The sequence below is a fragment of the Rhinolophus ferrumequinum genome, chromosome X (genome assembly GCF_004115265.2).
Source record: "Rhinolophus ferrumequinum isolate MPI-CBG mRhiFer1 chromosome X, mRhiFer1_v1.p, whole genome shotgun sequence".
In the NCBI taxonomy this organism is placed as follows: domain Eukaryota; kingdom Metazoa; phylum Chordata; class Mammalia; order Chiroptera; family Rhinolophidae; genus Rhinolophus; species Rhinolophus ferrumequinum.
In genome coordinates, this window is record NC_046284.1 from 19573015 (window position 1) to 19594726 (window position 21712).

Sequence of the window (21712 nt, forward strand, 5' to 3'; positions counted from 1 at the left end):
AACATATAAAATTGTATTAGTTTCAGATGCACAATGTAATGATTTGATGTATGTATATATTGTAAAATGCTTACCACAATAAGTCTACTTAACAGCCATCACCCTACATAGTTATAAAACTTTTTTCTTATAATGAGTACTTTTAAGAGCCACTTTCTTAGCAACTTTCAAATATGCAATACAGTGTTATTAACTATAGTCACCATACTGTATATTACATCTCCATGACTTATTTATTTTATAACTGGAAGTTTGTATCTTTTGACTCCCTTCACCCATTTTGTCCATCCTCACACCCACCTCTGGCAACCACCAGTCTGTTCCCTGTAGATACTTAGATATTAAGTACTTGTTATTCATTTACTCATTGCTTTGTAAAATAACTAACAAACACTTATAAAATACCTTATGAAAGACTCATTTTCTTTAGGATCATTATTCTTATTATGGAAAAGGGAAATCAAGGAAAGAAACTTTAGAAGATTGCTTGAAACCAGAATTGGTATAAATGAAAAAGTAAACGTTAAAATATAGGGATTGCTTCCCTTGTCCCATTTGCCACTTATCAGCAAACTATCAGCTCGCCAGACTAGAGATAGATAACTGGAGCCATTCTCAAGTTCTAGTCATGGATACTACATATATATATATATATATATATATATATATATATATATATATATATATAATTTTTTTTCAGTCTGAGTACTGTGGAATTTACATCTTTATTGGGAAACTTCGAGGAAATATGCACATTTCAACAGACACTCTGCCAAGCCTTGGAAGAATGTTCAAAGTAAGTGTCTCATATTGCCATAAGGATAGCCAGCACGGTTGTTTTTATGTTTTGTTTTCCTTTTAACTGTTGTCTTAGATAGGGGGCACTTTATATTTATGCATTTGTTACAATTTTGATAAATTATGCCATTGCAGAGAAAATGCACCAGGTGGTGGTCCTCACATTGTCAAACCACTAGCTGTAGTTTTGACTTTATTTAAAAATCATATCAATTTACTGCTTGTGGTCAGTATAAGAGACAAATAAGGTCTCAATGGACCATGGATGATGCCTTTGACATCAATTAGATATTTTCTTTTGTATGTTGCAAATTACTTGGAAAAGTTATTCAATTATTCATTCAGTTTCACAAGCTTGGTTTTCTCTTTTAATCACTCCTGGTATCATGTCTATTATATTAACAGTTGAAAGATATGAAAAGTGTGGAAAGGAAAAGTATATCTTTATGTGAACCACAACACATATTTGATGGCTAGCAAGAAGTTGGTGACTTTCATTGTCCATAGGGAAATCGGGGTGATTGCCTGTTTCTTGAACTTTATGGGACACAGGTGGTTGTCGAGGGAAGAAGTTGGTGAGAGCCCACAATAAAGAGACCTGAGGAGCCACTCCAAATGCTGATATAGATCCAGATTATTGATATGGAAAGGTGGTCACTAAATGAAAAGAGTAGATTACAAACCAGATTTGTAATCTTTGTTTTTCATTTTATAGAGAAATGCAAAAAAAGTCCAATGAATGTGACAAAATCATTATAACAGATATCTCTGAATGGTGGTATTCTGAGTAATTTTTTTCTTTACTGTGCTTTTCTGATTTTTCTACAAATGGAAATAGGTGAATTGTTATTTGAAAAATTAATTTTAAATATGTATATTTTTTGGTTTGTCTGCCTTTTTTAATTAAAATTTATTGGGGTGACAATGGTTAATAAAATTACATAGGTTTCAAGTGTACAATTCTGTAACACGTCATCTATATATCTGTGTGTTCACCACCCAGAGTCAGTTCTCCTTCTATTACCATATATTAGACCCCGTTTACCCTCAGCTACCACCTCCCTAAAATCTTGAGGAGACGCTGCCTAGCAACCACCGGGCCACCAAGACTACATAATATTCCTTTTTGGATTGTTAGTTTTGCCTGTACTTGAACTTCATCTAAATTAGCCGAAAGTAATTTTAGTGTGCTCAGCTACAAATTTGAATATTATAATTTGAATAAGCATCTTAAAAGAAAACCTTACCTACTGACTCCTAATAAGTATCTGACCCTTCGTATTGGCACTATGTTTAGTGGCTAGAGTTAAAGCACTGGTCAAGTACTTGCATTTCATGGATAAATGGTTGTAATATAGTTTCTCTTTTAACTTTGGCAAAAGAATTGAAACATTTGCGTGTTTCTAGGTTTAATTAGAATCATCTTCCTTTATCCCATTTTTTTTACATTCTGTGTTTCACCTGTTTTCCCTACAGGTTTCCAGAAAACCAACACAAAGTAGGAGGTTGTTTACTGAACCTAATGCCTCATTTTAAATCCATGTATCTGGCTTACTGTGCAAATCATCCTTCAGCTGTAAATGTACTCACCCAACACAGGTAAATCATTAACATTTCCCCCAAATAAGCTGTTTTACAATGAGATCCTTTCCTAGGACCACCTCATTGGAAATTCAGGGTCTCCAGTCAAACTCTTAATTATTTTCATTCATCATGCCAGGAATTGATTGATTGTTACATGAATTGATTGTTTATTAATGCAATGAATAAATTACTGAGCACCTAATATGTGCAAGGTTCTGTACTACCGTGTTTCCCCGAAAGTAAGACCGGGTCTTATATTCATTTTTGCTCCAAAAGATGCATTAGGGCTTATGTTCAGGGGATGTCATCCTGAAAAATCATGCTAGGGCTTATTTTCCGGTTAGGTCTTATTTTCAGGGAAACACAGTAGCTGATGGGTATACAGTAGTGAACAAGGAAGAGATGGTCCCTCCCCTCATGGTGCATAGAATCTTGAGGAAAAAACAGATACGAAATATTGTAAAGATGTTGTATACAAAAGGGTAATTAAAAGGATGCTGTAAGACTTTGCAACTTGATATCAACTTCATGAGTGTGAGAGAAGGATTAGGAAAGGCATTCCTGAAGTAAAATTCTATATAGATCCAATGGTTTAGCCTTCCTGTGTCCCAATGAATTATCTGAGTTGCTGACAAATAGCTAAACTGCCTAGGTTCATCTCTTTTTCAATTTCCCTTTGTCTGATAGAAGAAGTCTCACAGTGCTATAGTTAAAAGGCAGATATTAACATGGTAAAGGCTCTGATAATAATTATACATTGAATATAAATTGTTTCTGATTCATGGAGGACAACACAATCCTGCCTCCTTTAAGAGTCCTTGCAAGGGACTGGGATAAATCTCCTACCCTTCCTTACTCTCTGATTACCCATCCCTGACACATTCACTGACACATTCATCTGGGCCAGAACACTGTATGATCATCTTAAAGATGTAGTTTTAACTTTGAAATTGTATGTTAGAAATCCAGGTGGGACAATAGCAAGAACAGCACACAGAGGCTCTTAACCTAGAGGACTTAACCTAGAGATTCGATTCATAATGGACATGAATTGTAGAGGCTGCTCAAGACTGAAGAGAATGTTCTTCTATTAATCTGGCTCAGACTTAAACTCCCAGAGGCAGGCTAGAGCACTAGTTGATTAGCAATCCTCAGAAGTGGCAGAAATTTGGTTTTGTCCTGATTTGATGGGAGCTTTCTTGACTTTATAGAACAGTTATGTAAGGACATTTTTAAGGTAGAGTTCAGTACTTCCTACTTGAAGGTCAATTTTTTTCCCTCTGATCAAAGTTGTGAACTCTTCTGGAATATCAAATATTGAAGCTGAATTTAAAGAAAGAGAAGTCATGACTCTGGGTTTTTTAAGCAAGTGGCTCAACTGCTTAGAACTCATATTAGCTAATAATAACACTAACAAATGTGCCAGGCACATGATTTAAAATTCTATGAGGGAGTTACTATTGTTACCACCTCTGCTTTACAGATAAGAGATTGAAAGGTCAAGTAATCTGCCAAAGAACTCATAGCTGTTAATTGGTTAAACCAGAATTAGAATTCAGGTCTGTCAGACTTCTAAAAATATTTTTAATAAGATATATATTTTACCTACAAAGACAATAATCTAGATGCAAATTTAAAGAATTATAATAAAATGAACACCCATATACATACCACCCAGCTTAAGAAATAAAACTTTACCATTTCCTTTGTATATAACAGCTTTCTTGAGTAATGATTTATATACCTTATAATTCACCTGTTTAATGTATATTCTTGAATTATTTTTAGTATATTCAGAGTTGTGCATCCATCACCACAATCCATTTTAGAGCATTTTTATCACTCCCAAAACAAACCTATACTCATTTGTAGTCATTCTCCCCTACCAGCCCAAGGCAACCAGTAAAAATACTTTGTCACTATGGATTTGCTATTCTAGATATTTAAGTGAAATCACACAACATCTGGCCTTTTGTGCTTGGCTTCTTTCACTTAACATAATGTTTTCAAGGTTCATCTATGTTGTAGCACTTATCAGTACATTGTTTAAAATTTTAAAATATAACTAGTCCAGCTATCTTTTGATTACCTTTAATATATCTTTTTCCATCCCTTTACTTTTCATGCATCTGTATTTTGTAGACAACATACATGTAAGTCTTGTGTTTTCGAAACTACTCTGACAGTCTCTGTCTTTTAATTGGCATATTTAGACCATTTACATTTAAAGTGATCATTGATATACTTGGATTAATATTTACCATGTTTGTAACTGTTTTCTATTCATCGCAATTATTCTTTGTTTCTTTACCACCACCCCTTTTACTGCCATCTCTGGTTTTAGTTAAACAGTTTATATGATTTCATTTTCTTTTCCTCATTTTCTTTTCTCTCGTAGCATATTATTCTTCTTCTGACAAAATTTTAATGGTTTCCCTACAGTTTATAATATCCATTTACAACTAATTTAACAGCATTTTCACATAACACTTTACCATTTCATAGGTAGTGCAGGTAACTTATAACAGAGTGTTCTCAATTCATCCCCCTCATCTCTTATAACATTGTTTTCATTCATTTCATTTATCTGCAAGGCAAAAATCACCCAACATATTGTTACTATTAGTATTTTGAACAGTTATCTATTAGATCCATTAAGAATAATAAGAAGAAAAGATTCTATTTTACCTGAATTTGTTATTTTCTGACACTCTTTTTTATGTAGACTCAAATTTCCTTCTCTTTGTTTTTTATGTAGACCCAAATTTCCTTCTCTCTGAAGAACTTTGTTCAACAATTTTTGCATAGGTGACAATTTCCCTCAGTTTTTGTTAGTCTGAGAAACTTTTATTTCTCCTCCACTTCTTTTTTCCCTTTTATTTTTTCAAAGGAATGCAGTTTTATTGGTTTTTTAAAAATATATTTTATTAAAAATATAGCTAACATACAATAATATATTAGTTTCAGGTGTATACCATAGTTAGTCAATATTTATATACGTAAAGAAGTGATCACCCTGATAAGTGCAGCAACCATCTGACACCGTCCCATACTATCACAATATTATTGACTATATTCCCTATGCTGCACATTACATCCTCATGACTTATTTGTTTTGTACCTGGGAATTTGGACCTATTATTCTCCTTCACCTTTTCCCCCCTTTTTAAAATTTTCAATTACAATTGACAGTCAATATTATTTTATATTAATTTTAGGTGTACAGCATAGTGGTTAGACATTTATATAATTTAAGAAGAAGTGATCCCTCCGACTAGTCTAGTACCCACCTGGCACTATACGTTGTTATTACCATATTATTAACTATATTCCTAAAGCTTTACTTATATTCCCATGACTATTTTGTAACTACGAATTTGTACTTCTTAATTCCTTCACCTTTTTTCACCCTGCCCTCCAACTCTCCTCCCTTCTATCTCCCTGATAAATCTAGTACCCATCTGACACCATATGTAGTTATTACAATATTATTGACTGTATTCCTTATGCTATACCTTACACTTCCATGACTACTTTGTAACAAACAATTTGTACTTCTTAATCCCTTCCTTTTTTTTCACCTACTCCCAAACCCCTTCCCATCTGGCAACCATCAAAATGTTTTCTGTATCTATGGGTTTGTTTGTTTTGTTTGTTTATTTTGTTCTTTAGATTCCATATATAAGTGAAATCATATTGGATCTATCTTTCTCTGTCTGACACTCCACTCAGCACAATACCCTCCAGGTCCATCCATGGTGCCACAGATGGCAAGAACCCATTCCCATCCATGGCCAAGCATGACCACCTCCTCTTTATCCATTCATCCATCAACTGACACCCAGACTGTCTCCACATCTTGGTCACTGCAAACAATGCTGCAGTGAACATATGGATCTACACATGCCCTTGAAGTAGCATTTTGGGTTTCTTCAGATAAATAACCAGAAGTGGGATTACTGGTTCCTTCCTTCTCTCTTGTTACAGCCTTTGTTTTAAAGTCTATTTTGTTTGGTGTAAGTATTGCTACCCCAACTTTTTTGTTTGTTTCCATTGTCATAAAATATCTTTTCCATCCCTTTATTTTCTTTCTGTGTGTGGGTCTTTTGATCTGAAGTGAGTCTCTTGTAGACAGCATATGTAAGGGTCTTGTTTTCTTATCCATTCAGCTACCACATGTCTTTTGATTGGAGCATTTAATCCATTACATTTAAAGTAATTGTTGATAGATATGTAGCTATTGTCATTTTATTATTCATAATTTTGATCTTTCTTCTTCTCTTTCTCCTTCCTCCTCCTTCTCCTCCTCTTACTCCTCCTTTTTCTCCTCTTCCTACTCCTCGTCCTCCTTCTTCAGGAAGTCCCTCTAACATTCCTTGAAATACTGGTTTGGTGGTGATGAACTCCTTTAGCTTTTTCTTGTCTGGGAAGTTCTTTATCGGTCCTTCAATTTTAAATGATAACCTCTCTAGTTAGAGTAACCTTGGTTGTAGGTCCTTGATTTTCATCACTTTGAATATTCCCTGCCAGTCCCCTTCGGCCTGCAATGTTTCTGTTGAGAAATCAGCTGACAATCTAATGGGAGCTCCCATATAGGTAATTAACTACCTTTCTCTTGCTGCTTTTAGGGTTCTGTCTTTGTCTTTAACCTTTTCCATTTTAACTGTAATGTGTCTTGGTGTGTAACCTGTTTGGATTCATCTTGTTTGGGACTCTCTCTGCTTCCTGGGCTTATATGTGTATTTCCCTCACCTGGTTAGTAAAGTTTTCCATCATTATTTCTTCAAATAGGTTCTCAATCTCTTGCTTTCTCTCTTCTCCTTCTGGTACCCTGTGGTGTGAATGTTGTTATGCTTGATGTTGTCCCAGAGTTCTCTTAAACTATTCTCATTTTTTCGTATTCATTTGGCTGTTTTGATTGGGTGTTTTCTACTACTTTGTCTTCTAAATCACTGATTCGATTCTCTGCTTCGTGTGGTCTGCTGATGACTCCTTCTAGTGCATTCTTCATTTCAGTTATTGTATTCTTCTCTTCTGACTGGTTCTTTTTTATGATATCTGTATCTTTCTATATGTTTGCTATCTTTTTTATTGAATTTCTCACTAAGTTCCTTGAGCATCCTTATAACCATTGTTTTGAACTCTGTATCTGGTAAGTTGCTGGCCTCCATTTTGTTTAGTTCTTTTTCTGGAGTTTTCTCCTGTTTTTTTCATTTGGGATGTATTTCTTTGTCTCCTCATTTTGGCTGCCTTTCTGTGTTTATTTCTATGTATTAGGTAGATCTTCTACATCTCCTAGTTTTGGCCAGGTGGCCTTATATCGTAGGTGTCCTGTGTGAACCTGTGGTACAGTCTCCCTGGTCATCTGCCCAGGTGCTCCAGGAGTGTCCCTTGTATGCCCTCCTCTTATAGTTGAGCCTTGATTGCTATTGGCATATCAGTGGGTGGGATTGACTTTCAGACTAACTGGCTGTGCGGTTTTGCCATGACCACAGTTTATGGACTACTATGCAGAGGACTAATCCCACTGAGTGGGATTCACCCTAGCAGATTCTGATCCCTGTTGAGACCACCCTTTGGGTGTTCCACTTATGGGTTTAATTGGATGGTGCTCTGCTGTGGTCTGAAGCCAACCTCCAAGTACGTTGTTTCTGAGGCCTCTTGGAAGGGGTTTGGTGCAGGCCCAGGTCACCCACTGCCTGTGACTGGCCAGGCACTACCTGGCAGGTGCTACAAAGTGATCCGTGGTTGTTCACTGTCTGTGCTAAACCTGGAGGCACGTGGGAGAGGCCATGCTGTGAACCAAGGATGACTGCTACAAATACTGGGCCTGGGATAGCTATACAAAAAGCCTGGACACCCCCAGGCCTACTGCCACCTGCTGGCTCCTGTAAGGCTCACCTGCTGATAAAGCCTTCTGTGGTTCACAACTTCAGTGAGGTAGGGTCTCAGGGAGTCATTAGAGTGGGAAGAGTTGTGTTCAACCAGGTTAATGCAGATTCTGTTTTGGTGCCAGTGCTGAGTGGGAGCTACTCAGTAGAAGTCTCAGAGCACACTGAGGCCAGTTGCTGCCTGCCTGGGGCCCGCAGATCCAGAGAGTTTTCCAAGAAATAGTGCAATGTGGGTGGGACTGGCTGCTCTTTGAGAAGTGCCTTTGGCGTTGCATGACTTGGGTGTGGCAGGGCTCCAGGGAGTCAGCAGGGTGGAGCAAGTGGAGTCCACCAGACCAATACAGATTTAGATTTGGCGGTGTGGGAGCAGGGCTCAACACAAGAAAGTTGGTGCCTGCCAGCTGCATGGGAGAACGATCCTACACAGGGAAAATGGAGGCTGTCCCTCCAGTCCTCACCCCAGAGCTAGACGACTCAGTCTCTCCCTGTAAATCTCCAATGCCTCCTGAGTCATTGTCCCTCTGCGGGAGCCCAAGGTAAGTGCCTGCGAGTAAGTGTGTCATGGGCTATAAAGAGAATGTCTCAGTTTCCTGGACCCTTCTGTCCCACCCAGATGGTCAGAATCTCCACATTTTCACAGCCAAATGTTGTGGAGACTCCTCATCCCAGCACTGGTACTCTGGGCTAGGGAGCCTAGTGTGGGGCTGGGGTCCCTCGCTCCTCTTGGGGAGACCTCCATGGCTGAGATATCCCTCCTGATTCTCAACTGCCACATGGAAGTTTGGGGCTGGCCCATTCCGTGTCTCTGCCCCTCCTACCAGCCTTGATGTGTCTTCTTCTTTATATCATTAGTTATAAAACTTCTGTTCAGTTAGACTTCAGATGTTTTTTCAGGTTGATTGTTTTATAATGTAGTTGTAATTTTAATGTGTTCATGGAAGGAGGCAAGCAGAGGGTTTATCTACTCCTCCATCTTGTATCTCTCTCCTCCCTTTTATTTTTATTGTGGTTAAAAAAAAAAAATATATATATATATATATATATATATATATATATATATATATATATGATGTGAAATATACCCTCTTAACAAATTTTTAGGTGTATAGAACAGTATTTTTAACTTTAAGCACAATTTTTTTACAGCAGATGTCTAGGACTTTTTCATCTTTCATAAGTGAAATTTTATACTCATTGAATAGCAACTCCCCATTATCCCCTTATTCCAACCACTGGCAACCGCCATTTACTTTCTGCTTCTATGAGTTTGACTACTTTAGATACATCATATAAGTGGAATCATGTAGTATTTATTCTTCTGTGGCCGGCTTATTTCACTTAGCATAATTTCCTCAAGGTTCATCCATGTTGTCACATATGACAGGTTTTCCTTCTCTTTAGAGACTGAATAATGTTCCATTGTATGTACATACCCCAATTTTCTTTATCTATTCATCCATCAGTGGACACATAGGTTGTTTCCACAACTTGGCTATGGTGACTAATGCTGCAACAAACATGGGAATGGAAATACCTCTTCAAAATCCTGGTTTAGATTCTTTTGGATAAATACTGAGAAGGAGGATTGCTGGATCATATGGTAGCTCTTTTTTAAAAAATGTTTTGAGGAATCTCCCTAGTGTTTTCTCTGCATAGTGGCCGCTCTGTTTTACAGAATCACCAACAGTGCACTAAGGTTGCAATTTCTCCATATATATATATATATATATATATATATATATATATATATCTCCCCAAAAATGTATACAAGTGGACACTTTGGTCAACGTTTTCCAAGCAGTAGTTTGCCGTGATCAGAAGTGTCTGTATGCTGATGGTAACCACTTTGAGCACCTCTCATAATTGCAGAAGTCAAACATGACTTGTACTCATCTTTTGTTATCAGTATATATTGAGTATTACAATTTTAATATAGTTTTCCTTTCTTAAAATGTATATACAATTTTTTTGGCACCCTCTGTGTATATATATATATATATATATATATATATATATATATATATATATATATATATATACACCATCTCTTCTTTATCCATTCATCCATCGATGGACACTTGGTGTTTCCATATCTTTGGTGAATAGCTATTGTAAATCATGCTGCAATGAACGTGGAGATACAGATATCTCTTTGAGGTAGAGACTGTGTTTCCTTCAGATAAATACCCAGAGTCGAATTGCTGGATCATATGGTAGTTCTAGTTTTAATTTTTTGAGGAACCTCCATAATGTTTTCTCAGTGGATGCACCAATTTACCTTCCCACCAACAGTGCACGACGGTTCCCTTTTCTCCACATCCTCACCAACACTATTTGTCTGTTGTCTTTTTTGATGATAGCCATTCTAACGGGTGTGAGGTGATATCTCACTGTGGTTTTGATGTGCATTTCTCTGATGATTAGTGATGTTGAACACCTTTTCATTTACTTGTTGGTGATATGTATGTCTTCTTTGAAAAAATGTCTGTTCAGTTCCTCTGCCCACTTGTTAATCAGATTGTTTGTTTCTTTACTATAGAGTTGTATGAATCAGATACATGATTTGCAAATATTTTCTCCCATTCTGTAGGCTGCCTTTTTTATTTTGTTGAAGCTTTTTATTTTTGTGTAGTCCCTCTGTTTTTTTTTCTTTTGTTGCTTGTGCATTTTATAAGTACCAGGGCTTCAGTTTCTTTTAATTTTTTTCTTTCTTTCTTTCTTTTTTTGCCCTTCTGTATCTTTGTCTTTGCTAAGAATTCCTTTTTAAATGGAGTCTGAGTCATGTAGCTCTCTCAAATGTAATCCTGTTATTATACTGGAGTCCTGTTGATGTGGTGGTAAGATGTAGCGGGGGATGCATTCTATAATGACATGAATAAATTTCAGTTTTTTAGTGGACCTGTGTTCCTGAGCTTTGATCTTTAGAAGCATTCCTTAGCCTTTTTTTCTCCTCTCACGTATGACAGGAAGATGAGAGAGGGCTGGAGCTGGCCTCTTGTCCCTCCCTTCCCCAGGTTAGATTAGGCTCTGGCAACCTAGTTTGTCTTGGAGAGCAAACTTTTGTTATGGAGAATGTTCTAGGTACATTACACAATGGTTGCTTTTCTCTCTGCCTCCCTGAACCACAAGGAGATTTATCTGTGATTTTTACCATGAGAGCCTATTTGGACTCTTGGGTGCAAAAACCTACAAAAATATTGGGGTCCCCAATACTGTGTCCCTGGGAAATAATGTGTCCCTGGGAGTTTTTAACTGTCAAGCTAGTTCACACTCAGACTCTTGCAATTCATCAAAATTACCATTTGAGTTTTCCTACAAGTTATTGTCTCTAGTAGCTTCTCCTTCTAAGGGAAGCTGACCTCAGCTCTAATTCTCTGTATTTGCCTGTCTTTCCATATTTGGGGGTGGCAGTTTTCTCTGTAATCTCAATTATCAGTGAATCTTTAAAAAGTCATTAATTTTAAGTTGTTCGTGTTTTTTCTTTCTTTCTTTCTTTTTTTTTTTAAGATTTTATTGGGGAAGGGGAACAGGACTTTATTGGGGAACAGTGTGTACTTCCAGGACTTTTTCCCAAGTCAAGTTGTTGTCCTTTCAATCTTAGTTGTGGAGGGTGCCATTCAGCTTCAAGTTGTTGTCATTTCAGTCTTAGTTGTAGAGGGCGCAGCTCAGCTCCAGGTCCAGTTGCCGTTGCTAGTTGCAGGGGGCACAGCCCGTCATCCCTTGTGGGAGTCGAACCAGCAACCTTGTGGTTGAGAGGATGCGCTCCAACCAACTGAGCCATCTGGGAGCTCAGCGGCAGCTCAGCTCAAGGTGCCGTGTTCAATTTTAGTTGCAGGGGGTGCTGCCCACCATCCCTTGCGGGAGTCGAGGAATCGAACTGGCAACCTTTGTGGTTGAGAGGATGCGCTCCAACCAACTGAGCCATCTGGGAGGCAGCTCAGCTCAAGGTGCCGTGTTCAATCTTAGTTGCAGGGGGCGGAGCCCACCATCCCTTGCGGGACTCAAGGAATTGAACTGGCAACCTTGTGGTTGAGAGCCCACTGGCCCATGTGAGAATTGAACCAGCAGCCTTCGGAGTTAGGAGCATGGAGCTCTAACTGCCTGTGCCATCGGGCCAGCCCCTCGTGTTTTTTTCTTGTTGTTAGGATAGTCATGATGACTTCCAAACTCTTTACACGTCAGAGCTGAAACCAGAAGTCCTTTAATAATTTTTTGAAAAATGTAGTGGTTGTCCTCTAGCCTTTCCATATATATATATATATATATTAACTTGTCAGAATATACTTCATGTTAACACTGATGTAATTCTAGTGAGATATACAAATGTTACTCCTAGTATAGCTCTGTTTCCTTTTTTCTTTTTAATGCTATTATTGTTATACATATTACATTTATATGTTACAAGTCCAATAACACATTGTTGTAATTATTATTTAATATAATTTTATGTCTATGAATGAAACTGAGAGAAGAAAGGAGACCAAGGATATATTTATAGCATTTGTTATATTAACATTCTTATTTACCATTTGTTTATCTTCATTTCTTTCTGTGGATTTAAGTTACTGTCTCGTATCATATCCTTATTACAATAGAGCTTTGCTCCCACCCATTTCCATTGTACTGCTGTTGTAAAATATATTTGATGTTATAGGCACAATGATACAATTATATGATATTGTTTTTATATCAGTTAAAAATGGAGACATATGTATTTATACTGTCTTTCATAACTGCATGATTACCTTTACCGATGCTCTATGTTTTTACGAGGGTGTGTTCAAACAATACAGTAAATGTTTAAATTTAAAAAAATTATTACAGTAAAAGACACATAGCCGTTAATCCCCCTCAATATACTTCCCCTCGCTTTGAACACACTTATCCCATTATTCTTGCCACTTTCTGAAGCAGTTCTGGAAGTCCTCTTTCCTGAGTGTCTTTAGTTGTGTTGTCTTGGCTGCCTTAATGTCCTGAATGATTTTTGACTTTGGGAAAGAGCCAGAAGTCGCAAGATACCAGATCCAGTGAATAAGGTGGATGAGGACACACTGTACTGTTTTTTATTTGACAGAAGTTGCCATATACCAGAAGCGATGCGTGACATGGAGTGTTGTCATGATGGAGGATGGTTTATGGCACACTTTAAGACACACCTCCTCTAAACTGTAGCTCACACCTGACTGACTCCACTGAACAAGTTCAAACTTGTCACACACTAAGGCTCGACTCACCGCTTCCCATATTGAAGATCCCTGCCTTTCCATGGGATGGCACTCTGCAGCAGCATTCACCATATTTTGTGATCACAATGGAAAGGCCTTGTGTCACACATCACTTCTGGTTCAACAATTTCTGTCAAATAAAAACATTATAGTGTGTCCTCATCCACCTTATTCGCCGGATCTGGCACCGTGTGACTTCTGGTTCTTCCCTAAAGTCAAAGTGAGCATGAAAGGTAGACATTTTGAATTGATTCAGGACGGCGAGGCAGCCAGGACAGTACAACTAAAGACACTCATGAAAGAGGACTTCCAGAACTGCTTCAGAAAGTGGCAAGAATGGTGGGATAAATATGTTCTAAGCGAGAGGGAGTATTTTGAGGGGGATTAATGACAATGTGTTTTTTACTGTAATAAACTTTTTTTATTTAAACATTCACCATATTGTTTGATCACACTGTGTATATGTGGATTTGTATTTATGACTGGATTTATTTGCTTTTATGCTGTAACTTTAGTATTTCTAGTAAGGTGGATATTCTAGCAAATAATTCTCTCAGTTTTTGTTTACCTGAGATTGTTTTCATTCCAAATTTTTTGAAAGATAGCTTGAATGGATATAGAATTCTTGTTTGGCTGCTTAGTATTTTTGTTTTGTTTTTTTTTTTTTTTCATTGCTTTAAGTATGTCATTTCACTGCCTTCTGGTCTCCATTAGTTCTAACGAGAAATTAGCTATTAATCTTATTCAGCTTCCCAAGCCCATGATGAGTTGTTTTCCCTGCTCTTTTCAAGATTTTCTCTTTGTCTTTGTCTTTAAGCATTTTTACTATATTTTGTCTGTGTGTGGGTCTCTCTGCATTTATCCTACTTGGAATTAATTGGAGCTTCTTGGATGTGTAGGTTAATATTTTTCTCAAGTTTTAGAAGTTTTCAAGTGTTATTTTTTCAAATAATTTTTTCCTGCATTCTCTCTTTCCTCTCCTTTTGGCACTCTCATCATGCATATGTTGTTGTGCTTAAAGATGTCCCACATTTCTCTGAGGCTCTGTTCATTTTTCTTTATTCCTTTTTCTCTGTTTTTTTTTCCATATTTCATTATCTCTATTAGTCTATCTTTAGGCTCACTCATTCTTTGTTCTGCCACTTGAGATCTATCATTGAGCATCTCTAGTGAAATTTTAAATTTCAGTTATTGTACTTTTTAACTCCAGAATTTTCGCTTGATTCTTTTAAATAATTTCTCTTTCCTGTCTTTACTGATATTCTCTATTTGATGAGGCATTATCATAGCTTGCTTTAGTTCTTTAAACATGGTTTTCTTTTGTTCTTGGAACACATTTATAATGAGGACTTTGAAGTCATTTGTCAAATCTGACATTTTGTCACTCGTACAACTTCTGTTGTCTCCCTCCCCTCCAACACATATATAGGTCACACATTCTTGTTTCTTTGCATGTCATATTTTTTATTGTTGGAAACTAGACACTTTATGCAATTTTAGGTTTAGCAACTGTGGATACTGATTCCCTTCCTCTCTCCCTGGGGTTTGTTTTTGGTGTTGCTTATTTGTTTAGTAAATTGATTAGACAATTTTAGTGAAGTCTCTTTGCCCCACAGTGTGCAAACTCTGATGTTGTTCCTCCAAGGGCATTCACTCTGAAATGACAATGGTTTTTGAAGGGGTCTCTTTGTCTCTCTAACTGATCTGTCTGTTAAGCTATCTGCCTGCATTTGGTATCACACCCAGCTGTTAGACATCATTCATTTCTAACTGATTGTTCTAATGTATTTGACAATTTCGTGGGGGCATAAATTGCTCTGCCATGTGGTCCAATTAAGTTCTGGCAGGGGTAGTTTTTGAGACCAGTCTTTGAAATCTGTTCTGACCTTTCTTTTTTTTAAAAAAAATTAAAAAAATTTTTTCAGTTACAGTCAACATACAATATCATATTAGTTTCGGGTGTACAACATAATGATTAGACATTTATATAACTTACAAAGTGATCACCTGATAAACCTAGTAACCCTCTGACACCATACATAGTTATTACAATATTATTGACTATATTTTCTATATTATACTTTACATCCCTATGACTATTTTATAACTACCAATTTGTACCTCTTTATCTCTTTCCCCCTTCATCTATACCCCCAAACCCCTTATATTTGGCTAACATTAGTTTGTGCTCTGTATCTATGAGTGTGTTTCTGTTTTGTTTGTTCATTTATGTATTTTTTAGATTCTACATATGAGTGAAATCATACGGTATTTGTCTTTCTCTTTCTGATTTATTTCACTCAGCATAATACCCTCTGGGTCCATCCATGTTGTTGCAGATGGCAAGATATCATTCTTTTTTTATGGCTGAATAACGTCTCATTGTATGTATGTACTTCTTCTTTATCTGTTTATCTATTGATGGACACTTAGGTTGCTTCCATGTCTTGGCTATTGTAAATAATGCTGCAATGAACATACAGATGCATATGTCTTTCTGAACTAGTGTTTTAGGATTTTTCAGATAATTACCCAGAAGTGGGATTACTGGGTCCTTCTTTGTCACTTGTTACAGACATTGTTTAAAAGTCTGTTTTGTCCGGTATAAGTATTTCTACCCCAGCTTTTTTGTTTGTTTGTTGTCCTTTTCATGGAATCCCTTTTCCCATCCCTTTACGTTCAGTCTGTGTGTGTCTTTCGATCTGAAGTAAATCTCTTTTAGGCAGCATATGTAGGGTTTTGTTTTCTTATCCATTCAGTCATAATATATCTTTTTTTTTTTCTAAGGGGAACAGGACTTTATTGGGGAACTGTGTGTACTTCCAGGACTTTTTTCCAAGTCAAGTTGTTGTCCTTTCAGTCTTAGTTGTGGAGGGCGCAGCTCAGCTCCAGGTTCAGTTGCCATTGCTAGTTGCAAGGTGTGCAGCCCACCATCCCTTGCAGGAGTTGAACTGGCAACCTTGTGGTTGAGAGGACATGCTCCAACCAACTGAGCCATCCGGGAGCTCAGTGGCAGCTCAGCTCAAGGTGCCATGTTCAATCTTAGTTGCAGGTGGCGGAGCCCACCATCCCTTGCGGGACTCAAGGAGTTGAACCGGAAACCTTGTGGTTGAGAGCCCACTGGCTCATGTGGGAATCGAACCGGCAGCCTTCGGAGTTAGGAGCACAGAGCTCCAACCGCCTGAGCCACCGGGCCGGGCCCATAATATATCTTTTGATTGGAACATTTAATCCATTTATATTTTAAGTAATTGTTGATAGATATGTAGCTATTGCCATTTTATTATTAATATTTTAGATCTTATTTCTTCTTCTTCTTCTTCTTCTTCTTCTTCTTCTTCTTCTTCTTCTTCTTCTTCTTCTTCTTCTTCTTCTCCTCCTCCTCCTCCTCCTCCTCTTTCTCCTCCCCCTCCTCCTCCCCCTCTTCCTCCTCCTCCTCCTCCTCCTCCTCCTCCTCCTCCTCCTCCTCCTCCTCCTCCTTCTTCTTCTTATTAAGAAGTTCCTTTAACATTGCTTGTAATACTGGTTTGGTAGTGATGAACTCCTTTAGCTTTTTCTTGTCTGGGAAGCTCTTTACCTGTCCTTCAATTCTAAATGATAGCTTTGCTGGGTAGAGTAATCTTGGTTGTAGGTCCTTGATTTTCATCACTTTGAATATTTCATACCAATCCCCTCTGTCCTGCAAAGTTTCTGTTGAGAAATTGGGTGCCAGTCTTATGGGAGCTTCCTTGTAGGTAACTAACTGCTTTCTCTTGCTGCTTTTAGGATTCTGTCTTTGTTTTTAACCTTTGCTATTTTAATTATGATGTGTCTTGGTGCGGGCCTCTTTGGGTTCATCTTGTTTGTTACTCTTTGCACTTCCTTGGCTTGTATGTCTGTTTCCTTCTCCAGGTCAGGGAAGTTTTCTATCACTATTTCTTCAAATAGGTTTTCAATTCCTTGCTCTTTCTCTTGTCCTTCTGGTACCTCTATGATGCAAATGTTGGCACACTTGATGTCCCAGTTTTTTGGATTCTTTTTAATTTTGCTGTTCCGATTGGATGTTTTTTTTGTTTGTTTTTGTTTTTTGTTTTTTTAATTTATTGGGGTGACAATTGTTAGTAAAATTACATAGATTTCAGGTGTGCAATTCTGTATCACATCATCTATAAATTACATTATGTGTTCACCATCCAGAGTCAGTTCTCCTTCCATCACCACATATTTGATTCCCCCCGATTGGATGTTTTTTGCTACTTTATCTTCTAAATCACTAATTCAGTCCTCTGCTTCATGTAATGTACTATTGATTCCTCTAGTGTATTCTTCATTCCAGTCACTGTATTCTTCATTTCTGACCGGTTGTTTTTTATGTTTTCTGTCTCCATTTTTATGTTTCCTATCTCTTTGTTGAAGTTCTCCCTGAGATCATTGAGCATCCTTATAACCAGTGCTCTGAATTTTGCATCTGGTAGATTGCTTGTCTCCATTTTCTTTAGCTCTTCTTCTGGAGCTTCGTTCTGATCTTTCATTTGGAACATGTTTATTTGTCTCCTTATTTTGACTGCCTCTCTGTGTTTGTTTCTATGTATTAGGTAGAGCTTCTATGTCTCCTGTTCTTGGTAGAGTAGCCTTATGTAGTAGGTGTCCTGTGTAGCCCCATGTCACATTTCCCTGGTCACCTGAGTCAGGTGCTTCAGGTGCGTCCCTTGTGTGAGCTCTGTGTGCCCTCCTGTTGTAGGTGAGCCTGTTGTTAGCATGTCAGTGGGAGGGATCAACCCTCAGGCTGACTGATTGTGAGGACTGGCCTTGACTACAGTGGAGGAGCTGTTGTGGAGGGTCTCCTATGGAGCAGGATCCACTTTAGTGGGGCTCTGGTGCCTATCCAGTCTGCCCTTTAGGTACATCATTTGAGGAGGTTGTAGGGTGATGCTCTGGTGTGGTCCAAAGCTGGCCACCAGATGTGTTGGTTCTGGGGCCTCTTGGGAGGGGCTCTGTTACCTGTCAAGGTAAGCCAAGGTAATCTGCTGCCTTTGCTCTCCTACAAAGTGATCTGTAGATGGTTAGCACTTGTGCTGGGATGAGCTACAAAGTGATCTGTAGATGACTGCCTCTTGTGCTGGGCTTGGAGGTACCTGGGAGAGGCCAAACTGAGGCTAGCTGCTGCTAGTGCCAGGCTTTGGGCTGCTTATCAGGAGGTACAGAGCATGCCAAGACCAGATGCTGCTTGTTTGGGGTGACCTTTTGAGAGATTTTAGAGAAGTCTGCAGCATGAGCCAAGACATGCCATTTGTGTGAAAAAGCCACTGTAATTGGCTTGGGTGGGCCTACAAGTTGGGTGGGGTAGGGTTTCAGGGAATCACCAGGGCTGGACGAAAAGTGTTAGCTAGGTTGATGGAGACTCAAGTCTGTCACCTGTCTGTGTGGTGCAGGCTGGGTGGGGGGAGGGCTCAACAAAGGAACAATGGCTTCTGCCAGCACCTCTGTCTAGGAGAAAGTTGCCCCTCCAGCCCTCGCCCTAAGCTAGACAACTGAGTTCCTCCCTATAAGTCCCTGGTGCCTTTTGAGCTGCTGCCCCAGCACTGGAGCTAAGAGTGAGTCAATCAATGAGTAAATCCATGCACAGGCCCTTTAAAAGGAAAACCTGGGACTCCAGCAGCCCTTCATCTCACTCAGCCACAATCTCCACTGGTTTTCATAGCCAGAAGTTGTGGGGACTTCTCTTCCTGGCCCTGGAACCCTGGGTTGGGGAGTCTGGTGTGGACCTGGGACTCCTCGCTCCTCAGGGGGACATCCACAGCTCAGATATCCCTCCTGATTTTTAACTGCCACGTGTGTGTGTGGGACCAGCCCATTCCACGTCTCTTCACCTCCTACCAGTCTCGAGGTGGCTTCATCTGCATATCCTTAGTTGTAGGACTTTTGTTCAGCTAGACTTCAGGTGATTCTCAGTGATGCTTTTTCTGTAGTTTAGTTGCAATTTTGAGGTGGTTGTGGGAGGAAGCAAGCCCACTGTTTACTGACTCTGCCATCTTGACAGGAAGCCTGTTCTGACCCTTCTTAGCACTTCTTAGCTATCTCTTTCCCTGATTTTCTCTAGCTGCCCTATGGTTTAGCTTGTGGCTCTTAATGAAGTGGAGCTACCTACCTCCTCTAATTTGATTACCACCAAAATGTTCATTGTATTTACAAGAGCCCTTTGTTTTTAATTTCCCCTACCCTCGTTTTCAACTAAAACCAGTTACTTTGGGGAAAGCTTCAGAGCTCTTTGTTCCTATGGACTGCCTCTTCCCCTGGGAAAAACCTTTCAGCCACTGTCATGCAGGGCGGCCTGCAGGGTCTCAGCTCCCACTCCCCAAATAAGAACGCAAGACATGGTGAGGCCAAAAAGGAACACCCACGGAGCCATAGGTAGGGGAGTCATATTACTGTATTCTCGCTGGCGGCTGGATTAGAGACACAGGAACCAGGAGCAACACAATTCTCAACCCTCACTGTGCCGCTTGCAGACTCAACCACCATCTTCTTGCTAGCTCCCCCTTTTTCTGCTAGCCTAGCCACGGCAGTTATATTAGTGCCCAATGGCTCACTGGTTACAGCTGACGGCCAACTAGCCACAGCTGCTGGCCATTTGATCACAGTCGATGGCCATTTACTACCTGAGCCAGCACCTTTCTATGTGAGGCCGAGAGCCTGGAAACTGCTTTCTGGGGCTCTGTCCCCACACTCCACCCCTACAGGCTCTCGCCTCACAATCTACGTGACAAGCGTCTTCCGCGAGGGGCCCTGTGCGAGGAACCTGGAGGTGAATGCTATTTCCTGGACACAGCCAAGCTCTCTGGTCACAGCCAGGGTTTCTCAGGGCACCACCAGTACTTCTGGGCACAGCCAGACTTCCTGGGCTTCTTAGGGTACCACTAGTCTCCCCGGACACAGCCAGGGTTTCTCAGGGCACCACCAGTATTTCTGGGCACAGCCAGACTTCCTGGGCTTCTTAGGGTACCACTAGTCTCCCTGGGCACAGCCAGGGTTTCTCAGGGCACCACCAGTACTTCTGGGCACAGCCAGACTTCCTGGACACAGCCAGGGCTCTCAGGGCACTGCCACTCTCTCTGGGCTCAGCCAGACTTCCTGGACACAGCCAGGGTTCTCAGGGCACTGCCACTCTCTCTGGGCTCAGCCAGACTTCCTGGACACAGCCAGGGTTCTCAGGGCATTGCCACTCTCTCTGGGCTCAGCCAGACTTCCTGGACACAGCCAGGGCTCTCAGGGCACTGCCACTCTCTCTGGGCCTCTCAGGGTACCGTGCTGGAACAACAGCAGCTCACAGTCAAGGTGCTTACATATTCTCGATGGCGGCCGGTCAAGACACAAAAGCAAATATCTGCCAGTTCCATTACATGGTCGTATGTTCCCAAACAGTCAAGTGGTCCATTAAATTAGGGATGGAAGGCAATTCCCCATAGTCCATAGTCATTTGCCAGGGCTGTCCTGGGGGTGAGGGGTGACCTTGACCTCACCCTCAGCTCCCATGGAGGTCTCAGCAAGCCATTCTTCCTGGGACTACAAGTCCTGCATCTGGGCTGCCTCAGCAAGCACTTTCCAGCCCACGGGGCCACAACGACCTTCGCTTTCTCCGGCCTTTGCTGGTTGGGGAACCATCCACGTCTTTCCACCCCTCCACGGGGTCCAGCTCTCCAGCAGCTGCTCCTCCTGGTCTTCCTGAGAGTGAGTGTTCATACACACAAACTGCTCCACCGCCCTTCGGAGAGCTTTGGCCAGCACCATACCCTGCTCGCTGCACCATTTGTCGTGCAGGAGACCTGCTCGCTGCGCCATGTGTCGTGCAGGGGATCCTGTCGACTACGCCAAGTGTCACGCAGGGCAGCCTGCAGGGTCTCAGCTCCCACTCCCCAAATAAGAACGCAGGACATGGTGAGGCCAAAAAGGAACACCCACGGAGCCATAGGTAGGGGAGTCATATTACTATATTCTCGCTGGCGGCTGGATTAGAGACACAGGAACCAGGAGCAACACAATTCTCAACCCTCACTGTGCCGCTTGCAGACTCAGCCACCATCTTCTTGGTAGCTCCCCCTTTTTCTGCTAGCCTAGCCATGGCAGTTATATTAGTGCCCAGTGGCTCACTGGTTACAGCTGACGGCCAACTAGCCACAGCTGATGGCCATTTGATCACAGTCGATGGCCATTTACTACCTGAGCCAGCACCTTTCT

General features: G+C 40.1%; 1 protein-coding gene across 6 annotated transcripts in view; it reads left to right on the forward strand.

Moving 5' to 3' along the window:
• ARHGEF6 (Rac/Cdc42 guanine nucleotide exchange factor 6) overlaps nt 1-21712 on the forward strand; it is a 123861-nt gene that overhangs the window by 72515 nt on the left and 29634 nt on the right. For 5 of the 6 annotated variants that reach the window (XM_033110185.1, XM_033110169.1, XM_033110194.1 and 2 more), the window contains 2 exons: nt 701-796; nt 2275-2397. In XM_033110185.1, the coding sequence (XP_032966076.1) occupies nt 701-796; nt 2275-2397 (219 nt within the window). The remainder of the gene's footprint in view (nt 1-700; nt 797-2274; nt 2398-21712) is intronic. The other variant, XM_033110201.1, reaches the window with a different exon arrangement.